This window comes from Solanum tuberosum, unplaced genomic scaffold, assembly GCF_000226075.1.
Source record: "Solanum tuberosum cultivar DM 1-3 516 R44 unplaced genomic scaffold, SolTub_3.0 scf00623, whole genome shotgun sequence".
NCBI classification, from domain to species: domain Eukaryota; kingdom Viridiplantae; phylum Streptophyta; class Magnoliopsida; order Solanales; family Solanaceae; genus Solanum; species Solanum tuberosum.
In genome coordinates, this window is record NW_006239550.1 from 60,789 (window position 1) to 73,802 (window position 13,014).

The window sequence follows — 13,014 nt, forward strand, 5'->3', positions numbered from 1 at the left end:
TTGAAAAGAAACTCTCCCCTCTTGTTTCTCTATTTTATTGTAGTATTTATCTTTATATTGTTCCGAGCTTAATTGTATTACAAATCAAAGTTTGATAAATATTGAATGGACATAAAAGACTAAACTATTTAGAGAATATTTTAAAAGAATTGTTTTTGTCATTTTGTATTCATTTTTATGAACATAACTCAAATAGATTTGTATTTTTCTCATTGGATAAAGAATCACCGGCAGAGCTTATTTTCCCCATTTTCTTCTTTTCACTGATAAACTGAGAAGGCATTTTCCGGCGAAGCAATTTGAACTGATAAAAAATGGCAAACGGAGAAGGTGAAGTAGTGTGTGTTACCGGAGGCAGCGGTTTTATTGGTTCATGGCTTGTTAGTTCTCTACTTGAACGTGGCTACACTGTTCACGCTACTGTTAAAGATCTCAGTTAGTTACCTTTTCATTTTGATCAATTTCTGGTTCGGATTAAGTTTTTTTCCCCCTAATTTTGTTGATTTTTGTTTGTTTTTAGATGATGAAAAAGAGACGAAGCATTTACTTGCTTTAGATGGAGCTGAATCTCGTCTTCGTCTTTATCAAATTGATTTGCTTGATTACGATTCAATTGTTTCTGCGATTACTGGTGCTGTTGGTGTTTTTCATCTTGCTTCTCCTTGCACTGTTGATGAAGTTAAAGATCCTGAGGTGGGTTCGAGAACCCCTCTTTATTTTTATTTTTTTTACTACTATTACTATTGGTCCAATGTGAAGCCAGAATTTGACTTTGTTTGTTCTAAATTCTAGGATAGCGATATCGAGTTATGTGTTTGGTTAAAAAATGTCCATTGTCATTGTATTTTTGGCACAAAAATACTAAAATGGCTAAAAAGTATCAATCTTTCTAGGGATTGCTCCAAAACAAGAAAAAATGGTTCAATTTTGCTCTTGAACTATTCAAATTGTCCAATTTTGAGTAATTAAAGGTCAAGATTGAGCCATTTTTCTTTGTTTTGGAGCAACGTTAAAAAAGAAGATATTTTTGAAGCATTTTGCTAGTTGGAGGATGTTCTTGAGCCAAAAATGTAACATAAGGTATTTTTGAGCCAAATAACAGTACGAAGAGTAAAACTGATCCATTTTGAATGGTTGAGGTATATTTGACTCATTTTTAATACAAATATGGTGTTTGAACTAAAGCTACACCGAACCGGTGGACTTCTAGTCTGGCCTCTGCTATTGCTCATTTACTTGTTCTTCAGATTGATTTGTAGTTTTGGTATTAATTTGCTATTCTGTCTGTTATCTACATGGGGTTGTGGTCGTGTGAGTTATAGAATGACCTTCTGTCACCAGCAATCAAAGGCACTAGTAATGTACTTACAGCATCAAAGGAGCTCGGTGTTAAGCGTGTGGTAGTGACTTCATCTGTATCGTCCATCACCCCAAATCCTAATTGGCCAGCTGATCGTATCATGAATGAGGATTGCTGGACTGATATTGAGTACTGCAAACAGAATGGGGTACATACATTTCACCTATCTTCTTTATCAGAATTATACCTTTCCCTTATCATGTTTCCATTTTTTTTTTGGTTTGAGATTGGCTTTGCCTTGCCTTTGACTTAAGTATAAAACTAAGTAGACACAACAGCATCGTGAAAGCCATGGAAGATGAAGAAAAAATTACCTTTGTATGCCTTATGGTTAATATCTTATTTGGTACTGATTAAATTAACTTAAGTCTTTAATTCTTAATCAGTAAGTTAGGCTAAAATATCAAAAAGAAAATAGAAGCAAAAGCTCAACTAAATCTGGACTTGCTTGGCTTTTGCATAGACAACACACATTTTGTGATAAAGACGCCTACTCCCTTCTTTTGATTTATGCTGAATTTCTTGTACATTTAGCATTTCTCATCAGCTCCCTTCAAATGATAATCTTATGGTTTAGGTATGGTATCCTTTGTCAAAAACGCTTGCTGAAAAAGATGCTTGGAAATTTGCCGAGGAAAAAGATTTGGATATTGTTGTGGTGAATCCAGGCACTGTAATGGGCCCTATTATCCCACCAAGCCTTAATGCCAGCATGCAAATGATTCTTCGTCTTCTTCAAGGTAACATTGAGTAATGAGTTCCATTTTCCTCGTGTCTGCAAGGAGATCCCTAGGATGCCAGGATGGGGTAGATTGTTGTTCCTATTTTTCTTCCGTTCAATTTGAATTCTTGTTGAAAGAATCAGTTCATTAAGTTATATTGCCACCTACTGATCTCTGCTGAACCTTTCTCTCAGAATCATATTTTCTGAAGCTTTTAAGTATCTTTGATGGATATTTAGTTATGAAACTTTGTTGCTGGTGTCCTCAACTTGCCTTGTCACTTTGTTTATACTCAGGCTGCACCGATACATATCAAGATTTCTTTATGGGATTAGTCCATGTCAAGGATGTGGCATTGGCTCATATTCTTGTTTATGAAAACAAATCAGCAAAAGGAAGACACATGTGTGTTGAAGCCATAACTCACTATGGGGACTTCGCGGCTAAGGTTGCAGAGCTCTACCCTGAATATAACATTCCTAGGTAATACTCTTCTAATCTGAGTTTTTTATGCCTAGTATGCAGATACCCTTCAATTCGAGTTTCTCGTTAATATAGTACACTACATACTAGTTATTTTCTTTGTTGTGTTTTGCTTGTTCGGATCAGGTTGCCAAAAGATACTCAACCTGGACTATTAAGAGCCAAGGATGGAGCTAAGAAGTTGATGGATTTGGGACTGGAGTTTATTGAAATGGAGCAAATAATTAGGGACGCCGTTGAGAGTTTGAAGATCAAGGGATATATTTCTTAAATGTCCATAGTTGCTGTGTAGATAAACTATGTTATCGATCCTTTCAGCGCCTTATTATGTGAAACAGACACACTTCAGGTTCAACTTGATAAGAACTTTTCTAATAGAATTATGTCTCTCTCTCTTTGGTTTCTTGTTTTCACAGTTTCCTGCAAGCATAGCATCTAACTGATGGACAATTTTCGATACCATCAGAAGTTGTAGCAACGAGCTACTAATGAATGACTATGTTGAAGTTTCAAACGTAGAGTTCGATACTTTCATTTCATGATTGTATTTCAGGCTGAACACAACATCTGTTGGAAAAATATTTTTAATATCTCAAAAATAAAGTTATGTCTGAGAGATATTCCTACAATTGATTAGCATTTATGGCTTTCATTATAAGAAGTTGACAGTTACCAAAACTTTGATATTTTTCTTTCTTAAATAATATTATTTAACTATTTTCTAAGTTCCTTTCCAATTTAACAAAGCATATATTTGTGTATTATTCCTATTCATTAACAATGATTTTTCTTAATTAGGTAAAATAGTTCTTTGGCTGTTGAAGTTTTTTAGAAAAAAGGTTTTTCCTTTTGGGTAAAGATACAAAATGTACATCAATCTATTCTCCTCTTACTTGTTGGTTTTTTAAATCTTTGGTTTGATTTTAACTCCTAATTTTATATAAGAAAAAATTGTTGAATTTTTGGAATATATCTATATTAGTTGAAATATCTTAAAGAATAATGTCAGAACCTACGAGAATTTCCGTTATTTTCAATATTTTAATATCTTTAGCTTCAATTAGTTAAATTAAAAAGAAAACGGTAAAGAATCACAAAATCTAAATAAAACGACTTGAATCAAACCTAAGTATGAAGGTAAAAACCAACAAACTCTTTTTATTTTTTTCTATATCATCCTCCATATAGTTAAATCGAAAGAAATTGATAAAAGTCATAACAATGAAATAAAGCAATTAGAATCGAACCAAAACATGTATCATGACATAGAAGAATTCTACTATTAGACCACTTATACTATTTCACCTAATATTTTTTTTCCCTAAAATTTATGTGAAACTAATCGAGAGACATCTTCTAGTTTTTGTAAAAAAAAGATAAATTTTCGTTATTTTTTCGTTTATACGAAATTAACCTAGAATGCATTTTAAAACTTTTCTCTTGGTATATACATAATTTTTTTCAAAATTTTATACTCGTAAGAATTCCTGTTAGCAGGTAATCTCTCAAACGAATGTCTAACACATTCGAAACCTCTTGCATACCTCCTCAATCTATATAAAGTTTGGTTAATGTCATTTTCGTTATGACGGACTATTATACTGAAACAAGATTTATCGTATTCGAAAAAAAAAGAGAGAAGGTTTATAACTTACCTCTTTAATCGCCTACAATTGTGGTAAATTCTACACCAACAAAACAAGGACACAAGAGCTAAACACCATCTCTCTCTCATGCAAAACACACACAGAGAAAAGAGTAACAAGTGAACAACCACAACCATGGCGGCCACCATTGTTAGGTCACCGAAGCTTTCCCTCTCCCTTCCTACTCCTGAATCAACTACCTCAAATCTACCATCTCTAAACCAGAGTTTTTTCACTCCGTTACCTAAACGACGTCGTTGTATCTCGATCTACGCATGTACCGCTGGTGACCAGAGTAACAGTGCATTTGGAGGTGAAATTAAGAAAGGACAAGCGATTGAGCTTAACAAAGTTAATGATGAGAATCCTTATGAATTTAATGCTAAGGATTCACCTAATCCCTTGCCTAGTAAGTTGCGGTTTTTTATAAAATGGATTAATTTAGGGGATTTTTGTGATAATGTGATTGTATTGATTGCTATGTGTTGAGAAATGAAATTGGTGAATTTCAGGGCCATTAACTTCGGCTGATTTGAGCAATATGGCTTCTGAAGGTTCTCGTCTTCGGGTTGCTTATCAGGTATGAGTGGGTTTATGCGTGCATTTCCTTTTTTGTTTGTACTAGTTGATTAACGGAGGTAGTGGTGGATGTAGAGTTCAGTCATCTGAATCAGTAGTTCTGATCCGGAGCATTAATTTGTATGTAAAAAATATAAGTAGTAGGTCTGAAAACTTGATTTCAAAAGTACAATGGGTTCAATGCTAAGGACTTAAGTATTGAACCCATAAAGTTTAATCTTTAATCCACCCATAAACAGAGGCAGATCCAGAATTGATGGAGTGGGCGTTTTGGGATCGGATTATTTATTTTTGCTCTCACTAGTTTCAAAATTTGTATGTGTCTCTGTTAATGAGGTTGCTCGTTTTCCTCTTGTTGAGGTTTCTGATTGGTTGATTTTATTGTGTTTTCAGGGTGTGCGTGGTGCTTATAGTGAATCAGCTGCAGAGAAAGCATACCCCAACTGTGAAGCAGTTCCGTGCGAACAATTTGATACTGCTTTTGACGTGAGTTCTCCTTTGTATTCTAGAATGTCCTGGATTTGTTTGTCTTGATGAAGTATGCATATTTTTAAATCCGTGTAGGAGTGGATGACAGTTAAATCATGAACAACCATACCTTTCAAAAGAAAAAGTAAAAAGTTAACACTATCTATATAATAGGACGGGTGAAGTGGGGGAGTGCTATAAGGCTATAAGCAATAGGAAGTTCTAACAAAATGGCAGGTTTTGTGAACGGATGTGAGACAAGCAATGTTATATGAGAGTGAAACTTGGATCTCTAGACCCTACATGTTATGTAATTGAAATATAATGTTGCAATAGATGTGTCACTGGGTATGTTGTTGTTGTTGTATTAGAAATGATCAGACCTTATAGATGGTGCAAGTAGCAGGCAAAAAGGATAAAATAAATTAAGGTTGACTGCGATGATTTGTCCATGTCATAAGTAGACCCCATATATACCTGGTTTGTAGGTGTGTCAATATGATTATATAATGTGTTGAAGGGGAAGAATTTCTTATCCGAAAAAAGAAGAAAAAGAAATGGATAAGTAGACATAAAATAACACGAGGCATCTGTCTAAAAAGATCTATAATCTCATGGAATCATGTGGATTAAGTTAAGAATAGAATGAAATGGAAGCAAAAAGACTCAGTTGCTATAGCACTTACTTTGGTTCTTCTGGTTGTGAAACGTCTCTTCTTCTTTTCTTCAGGCTGGTGACATGTATGTTCGTGTGGGAATAACTTTGACATTTGGAAAATGCATCCTTTTAGAGATCTTCTAATTTCTTATAAGATAAAGTATTTAGTAAACTGTATGTTCTAGCCATGCTGGGTTGCATTACTCTAAACCTGTGCTTGTAGGCGGTCACATACCGTGTGGTGGATTAGTTGAGGAGAGGGCAAGTTTGTTAGTACCACATTGTCAGGAAAAGGGGACTGATTGCTTAGTGTTGAAATGAAATTGACCTGAATAGAGAGGGATAGATGCAAAGTTTGATACAAAGGATTCATAAGTCTGACATCAACTAATTTGGATTGAGGTATAGTTAGTTGATTGAAAGATAGTTTCGGAAGTGTAAGTATATCGAGATCATATGTGGCGTTAACCATGAGCTACACACTTGATGTTCTAATTTTAGTTAAAAGCAAGGAGTAGTATGTACCTTGCAAAATCGTTGTTAAATATCCTTAAATTAAAAGAAGAGCTTAAAAAATTGTCTTTTATAGGTAAGATCTTAAGAAATAGCTACTGTTAAATTATTATATTATCTTTAATAGTGCATTCCTTTATGACGAGTTTCAAATCCTGTTACTTGTGTTGACATTTATTCCAATCAGAGGCATAGGTTCATACTTTTTAACCTCTTGAAGGTACTCAATGACTGATCTGTTCCTTGCATAAGACATTGTTATTATGTCCATGTGACCAAAAAGGTTAAGACTACTTATCACAAATAAAAGGTTTAGAGTATCATACCATTTGTTAAACTGTTGACCGACTTTTGTCCTGAAGCAATTTCACTTTAACAATAACTTGCTAGATCCCTAATATATGCCTTAGTCATAGATTATGGACTCTTTTTCTTTTTTCCTTTAATAAATAAATAAATAAATACTGGTGGTCAATGGTTCAATTATAAGCTAATAAATGATTTATGCATTATTGTCAATATGGATATGAACAGATCAGTTAGTTAAACATAGAATGTACCTGTGTAAGAAATTTCTGATATTCAAGAACAAGCTGCCCAAGCTGGGAAAATGCTTATTGCCTTGGAATGTTATGTGAAAAATGCTGTTATACTCCTCCTGTAGTTTTCTTTTGTTCACCTATAGACTTCATCAGACGCCACCCCCCTATGTTCATAATACGTCTCTATAATTGAGTTCGTCCATTCCTATCTCTACCTTTCTTATGCTTTCTGAATGCCACTATTTTGGGGCTTGGCTTAGACCATGAACCTGATATTGGTTTCTTATTGTATATATCTAGAGGCAGTCAAGTGGTGTTGATGAAAGATATATACTTTTGAAACTAGGAGAGGAAAATACTCTCAGCCATTTATCAGTTTATTATAATATTTGCTTGGCATATCTATCTTGGGTTGGAAATTGGTTGGTTGTAGCGTTCAGGAATAGAAATACTAGTGCATGGGCAGAATATCTGGTTGTAGTCCCAACATTTTGTTGATTGAATACCTTATTTGTTTCTAAAATCTAACACAATGATTTGCGACCTATAGCAACAGAAATTATCTGATCACAAGTACCATCCGCTCACTCTTGATCGGAAGAATGGTACCAATTCCCCTTTAGCTTGTGACTGGCCCAAGCAGCTTTATCTGATCTCTTTAATGTACCAAATCCCAAAATTTATACTGCCTGTTTAGCATTTCTCAAATTGTTTCAGTCATTCTTGGTGAATTAATTTGGTGTGGCGAGACATAATAGCTCGGGCCACAATGATTCTTGAACTAAAATCTTGTGTGATTTAATGTTTCTTGAAGGCCAAGGACAGTAAAGATTCTTTTCTTTATCAAGTAGGTCACTAAAGATATTTTTTTTTTGATCAAGTAGGTCACTAAAGATATATTTTTTTTAATCGAGTAGGTAACTATAGATTCTTAGCAGTAAGTTTTAATTGTAGCAGGAAGTTAGTTTCAATGTCCTTTGCACTTATGTATATAAAAACGGATCATGATTTCACTTTCCTTTCTTGTTTGATAGGCTGTTGAAAGGTGGCTTGTTGATAGAGCAGTTTTACCAATAGAAAACTCTTTAGGGGGGAGTATTCACAGGAATTATGACCTTTTGCTGAGATATCGTTTACATATAGTTGGAGAAGTCAAACTAGCAATTCGACACTGTTTGCTGGCTAACAATGGCGTCAAAATCGAAGACCTGAAAAGAGTTCTTAGCCATCCGCAGGCATGCTTCTTTTGCTTTCTAATTATTTATATGGTTTGAAACACATATTTACACAAAACCTGGTTATACATCAGGCTCTTGCTCAGTGTGAGAACACATTAACGAAGTTGGGATTGGTCAGAGAAGCCGTAGATGATACTGCTGGTGCAGCCAAGGTTAGACGAGATATTCTGACTGTTCCACTTTTGTGATTTAGAAAATTCCACTATTTGCGTGGTAGATTAAAATAGATTCAACAAATTATCTTTAAACTTTTAAATCATTATATGTTTTTGTTTGACTATTTCTGCAGTATATTGCTTTCAGCAAACTCAAAGATGCAGGAGCAGTTGCAAGTTTAGCTGCATCTAGGATCTATGGTTTGAATGTGCTTGCACAAGATATTCAGGTTTACAAAAATCTGATGTAACAAGCTAGTTGTCTGTCATTATTTAAATCATTCTTCAGTTTCTCATATGTATGTATATTTCAGGATGATTCTGATAATGTCACCCGCTTCCTTATGCTGGCTAGGGAGCCCATTATTCCTCGTACTGATAAACCATTCAAGGTTAGTCCTGCATTTAGATACTTTTTGGCAGTATAGCAAAACTGTAACTGAATTGGTATATGTTTTTCTTGGATGTCTTCAAAGTTATTCTCACCTAATTCTGTTGTTTGTGCTTATCTATTGATCATGACAGACAAGTGTAGTCTTTTCACTTGATGAAGGTCCGGGAGTGCTTTTCAAGGCACTAGCCGTTTTTGCCATGCGGAGTATTAACCTTACCAAGGTTAGTTCGACTTTGCTGAAAATTTGCTGGTTATTTCTCACGTCACACATTAGATATGCAAACTAAAGCTTTTGATTTCAACTCCACATCTTGGCTCAGATTGAGAGTCGTCCACTGCAAAAGCAGGCTTTGCGGGTGCTTGAGGATAGTGTAGATGGATTTCCAAAGTATGTACCATACAACTCTTCTCTTTGCATTTGCAATTTCAGAATAGAATTAATACATACTCCTGATAATATGTAACCCAAGGGTGTGACTTAGTGGTGAGAACCATGAGGTAGGTTCAAATCAGCAGAAGCAAAATCACTAGGTGATTTCTTCCTATCTATCTAAGCCTTTGGTCTATAGAATTACTCGGTACTTGTACTGGTCGGAGGGTAATAGATAGCCCATTAGTCGAGGTGATATATACACACACACAACAATAGCATATCCAATATATTTCCACAAGTGGGATCTGGGAACTGGGAAGGTGGGGTGTATGCAGATCTTACCCCTTACTTTTGTGGGGTATAAAGGTTGTTTCTGAAAGACCCTCAACTCAAGAATTTTGTTTTTAGAAAATGGTTTGAAATAAATGTAAGAGTGAAGCACCCAAAGGTGTGGCCTGGTAGTCAATGAAGTGGGTTTAACATCATTTTTGAGGTCTCAAGTTCAATTCCCAGCAGAGACAATATTAGGTGATTTCTTCCCATTTGTTGTAGCCTTGGTTGACAGTGTTTGGTACCTTTTGTTGGTGGAAGGTGCAGGTATCCCGTCGAATTAGTCGAGGTGCACGCAAGTTGGTCCTGATGGCTGATACTACATTTATCAATAAAATAAAAAATGCAAGAGTAAAGAAGTATGATGAAAATATTGAAGAAAGAAAAGTACTGACAATAATAAATATTTAAGATAACCAAAGTAAAGGAAACAACAGTAGTAGTAAAATTGAAGCATAAGATAATGCTAGCATAGTAGTAATAGTGCAGTAAGGGAACAAATAGATGCTCCAGATTAGAACCCTGCTCTACCACTGTGAATTGGGAAAATGCTCTACTGCCTACTTATTGTCTACCCTAATCCTCAATCTCCACCCTCTCCTATTTAATGTTATTTCCTCGATGAGCTAAAGCCTAAAAATGAGCCATGCCCGCTCTATTCGCCTCTCCCCAATTCTTCCTCGGTCTTTTCTTAACCTCTCCAAACCTATCATCGCCAATCTCCTGCACCTCTTCATTGGGGAATCTGTGTGTTCCTCCTCTTCACATGCCTAAACTATTTCAACCTTGCTTCACGCATCTTGTCTACCACGACAGTTATTCCCACCTTGCTCCATATATCTTCGTTCCCAATCTTGTCTTTTCTAGTATGTCCGCACATCCATCTAAACATTCTCATTTCTGCTACCTTCATCTGTTGAACATACGAGTTCTGGACTGACAAACACTCCACCTCGTACAACATAGTCTGTCTAATAATCACTCTATAAAATTATCTTTAAATCTCAGTGACACATTCTTATCACATAGGACACCGTATGCGAGCCTCTATTTCATCCGCTTTACTCCAATATGATGTGCAACATCCTTGTCTTTGTCCCATTTTCTTGGATTATAGACCCAAGATACTTGAAACTTCCTTTTTTGGGGATGAGTTGTGTATCAATCCTCACTTTCCAATTTGCCTTCTCGGATGCGACACTGAACTTGCACTCCATATACTCTGTTTTAGTCTTGCTTAACGTGAGGCCTTTAGAATCTAGGGTCGATCTCCATATCTCCTGTCTATCGTTAACTCCACCACGTGTTTCGTTGATCAATACTATGTCGTCTACGAATAACATAAACCATATACATATACCACAAATTATGTATAAGTGCATCATTCTTACCAAGTATCATCTTATACTCAGAAAAATAGTTTGTCATAATGTCATCCGTGTGCAGGTACTTCCCTTACCTTTTCTATGTTGATTTCGAAGCATCAATGGCTGATCAAAGAGCTCAAAATGCTCTGGGACATCTAAAGGTATTTTTAGACATTTGATGTTTTAGTATTTTATTGGTCTTTCATACAGGGAGGAGCAAAGTAAAACCACTCATAAGGGTTGTCATAGTGGTATAGTTGCTCACAGAATGAGAATTGTTTTGTCCTTGCAGGAATTTGCTACCTTTTTGCGAGTTTTAGGAAGTTACCCTTCAGATAGTGGAATAGCTTGACATTACAAGGTATCACTTATATATTTAAGAGTTTTTCTCAGAGATCCCTTATAGATTTCCCTTGCTCTTCTTAGCAAAATAAATAAATATTTGTTTGCTCAAGGGTCTTATTTGCCTGTGGCCTGAGGTATGAATGTTACTGTCTTTTTCCCTTTTCGTGTGGAAGTAAATTACTGTCAATATGGAAAAGAGGAGAACGGGACTTGAGGATAGAGAATCCTCAAATTAAGGATAACTGAAAGAGGAGACAGATATTCTAGAAAGTAGCAGACTTTTTGTCTCTTAGTTGAGACTGAGCCATTCAATGATAAGAGCACGAATCAGACAACTTGCAAGGGATCTTTACCCGACTCCATTAAAATCATAAATTAAGCAGTCTCTTTTCTATGCGATACTGAACTTGTACTCCATGAACTTCACCATGGGTTATATAACATGCTGTAGGGTTGATAACCATTTTTTTTCCTGTTAAAATGACTTAAATGCCCTTACAATTATTTACAAAGTTGAATTAAAAAGTACTTTCTCAAAGAAAAGGAAACAGCCTCTCTACCTCCGAGGTGTAGGGGTAAGTTCAGCGTACACTCTACCTCTCTAGATACCACTTTGTGGGACTACACTTGGTATGTTGTTGTTTCTCAAAGAAAAAGGAATAATGTCAGAAATGGAGGTAGAAGTTTTGTTTTGGGAAGGGTAGTTAGGGATACAATAGTAAAATTTTTGGTCAAACAAGAGGTGCTTATAAGCCGAAAAGTCATAATTTGGCAGGGACCTACTCATTTTGGCTTATTAACACTTTTAGTGTTTACCAAAAACGTAGATAAGTCTTAAGTGCCAAGCTTTGTGCCATACACCTTGTAAGTGGTGATCAGAGATGATTAGCAATGAAAATCTCAGAAATGGTTTTGAGATGTTTTAATTCATTCTAGTATCCTCCTCCTCATCTGAATGGATGTAGGACTGGTTGTTGCTTTGCGAAGCTCGTATAGGTGAATTTCTTAATAAAATAACTTTGGATTTTGATCAAGCTGTATTTAGCATCTCCAGGCACAAAACTATATGGTTTCTGTGACTTCCAGAAAAGTCGTCCTCCTCTTTGTGAGCTTTATTCCCCTCCTCTCCTCTCCTCTTGTATGTTTTTCCCGGACCTCCCCCTCACCCAACAACCCAATAAAACTTAACGCTGCTAAGGGTTAATTGCTATTGCAGGCAAGCACCTGAAGACGCTCTTATGAAAGATGCACGATGGTGAAATTGGTGGTTCCACTCTCTGATGACTGAAATTCCATTATAGATACCATGCAACACTACGATTTGATACGTGTAATTACTAAGTTCATCTTCTTTTCTTGTGTTCTTTATTTTCTATCCCAGATTTGTTCTCCTGGGTTCACTGGTCCTGGAGCATATTGGTACTGAAGGAGTGAAATGTAGATGATCAGAGTGATACATGTTCTATAGAATCCTTTGCCTTTTAATTGTTTATTTATGAAGAACAGTGATGATTCTTTATTGCATTTGGCAACTTTGCGATAAATTTAAATTTTAGATCCGTCTCCTTAAAGCATAGCTTACTCCCAATGGGTTAATGGAAAAAAAATATTGAGATCTCATTGAATTTGAATTTGTGCATTGCATGACCCATTTTTGTTAGTGACGCTCTTAACAAGGATTTTTTTTCATTCCCAAAAACTCATACTCGAGATTTCTAATTAAGAATATATCATTATTCTACAATTTGTACATATCTTTGAACTGTGCTATTCCACATTTGATCCAACAAAAACTAGTCAGCATAAAATGACGTGCAAGATAACACTAGAGGTTGCGTTTC

The 13,014-nt window shown here is 35.6% G+C and overlaps 2 protein-coding genes and 1 non-coding gene across 4 annotated transcripts; all 3 read left to right on the plus strand.

Moving 5' to 3' along the window:
* Positions 1–236: 236 nt before the first annotated feature.
* On the plus strand, positions 237–2,945 carry LOC102602150 (cinnamoyl-CoA reductase 1-like). The gene is given in 6 exon segments (NM_001288307.1): positions 237–435; positions 521–693; positions 1,323–1,508; positions 1,938–2,100; positions 2,379–2,565; positions 2,692–2,945. Coding segments are annotated over 6 exon segments (975 nt in total). The 5' UTR covers positions 237–314; the 3' UTR covers positions 2,837–2,945.
* Positions 901–1,005, plus strand: MIR8029 (microRNA MIR8029). The gene has a single exon (NR_127193.1). It is a non-coding gene; the product is annotated as a microRNA MIR8029 (primary transcript).
* Positions 2,946–4,204: 1,259 nt separating the features above from the next.
* LOC102602486 (arogenate dehydratase/prephenate dehydratase 2, chloroplastic-like) lies at positions 4,205–12,744 on the plus strand. Of its 2 annotated transcripts, XR_368873.2 has the most exons (13): positions 4,205–4,620; positions 4,724–4,791; positions 5,184–5,276; positions 8,006–8,206; positions 8,281–8,361; positions 8,499–8,594; positions 8,679–8,756; positions 8,890–8,979; positions 9,079–9,146; positions 10,908–10,989; positions 11,121–11,189; positions 12,390–12,437; positions 12,555–12,744. XR_368873.2 is itself a non-coding variant. In XM_006366335.2 (12 exons), exons 1-11 carry the CDS (start codon positions 4,347–4,349, stop codon positions 11,178–11,180), a joined length of 1,191 nt encoding a protein of 396 aa, XP_006366397.1. In that variant the 5' UTR covers positions 4,205–4,346; the 3' UTR covers positions 11,181–11,189; positions 12,390–12,744. The 2 variants fall into 2 exon arrangements, 1 of the variants encoding a protein (XP_006366397.1); XM_006366335.2 differs by having other exon boundaries at positions 12,390–12,744.
* Positions 12,745–13,014: the final 270 nt, after the last annotated feature.

Bases quoted from the DNA above. Each gene is read 5' to 3' on its own strand.
- LOC102602486 (XM_006366335.2), top strand. From the start codon at position 4,347: ATGGCGGCCACCATTGTTAGGTCACCGAAGCTTTCCCTCTCCCTTCCT. The intron at 4,792-5,183 runs GTATGAGTGGGT...TTGTGTTTTCAG, and splicing joins GTCTTCGGGTTGCTTATCAG to GGTGTGCGTGGTGCTTATAG. The intron at 9,147-10,907 runs GTATGTACCATA...ATCCGTGTGCAG, and splicing joins AGTGTAGATGGATTTCCAAA to GTACTTCCCTTACCTTTTCT.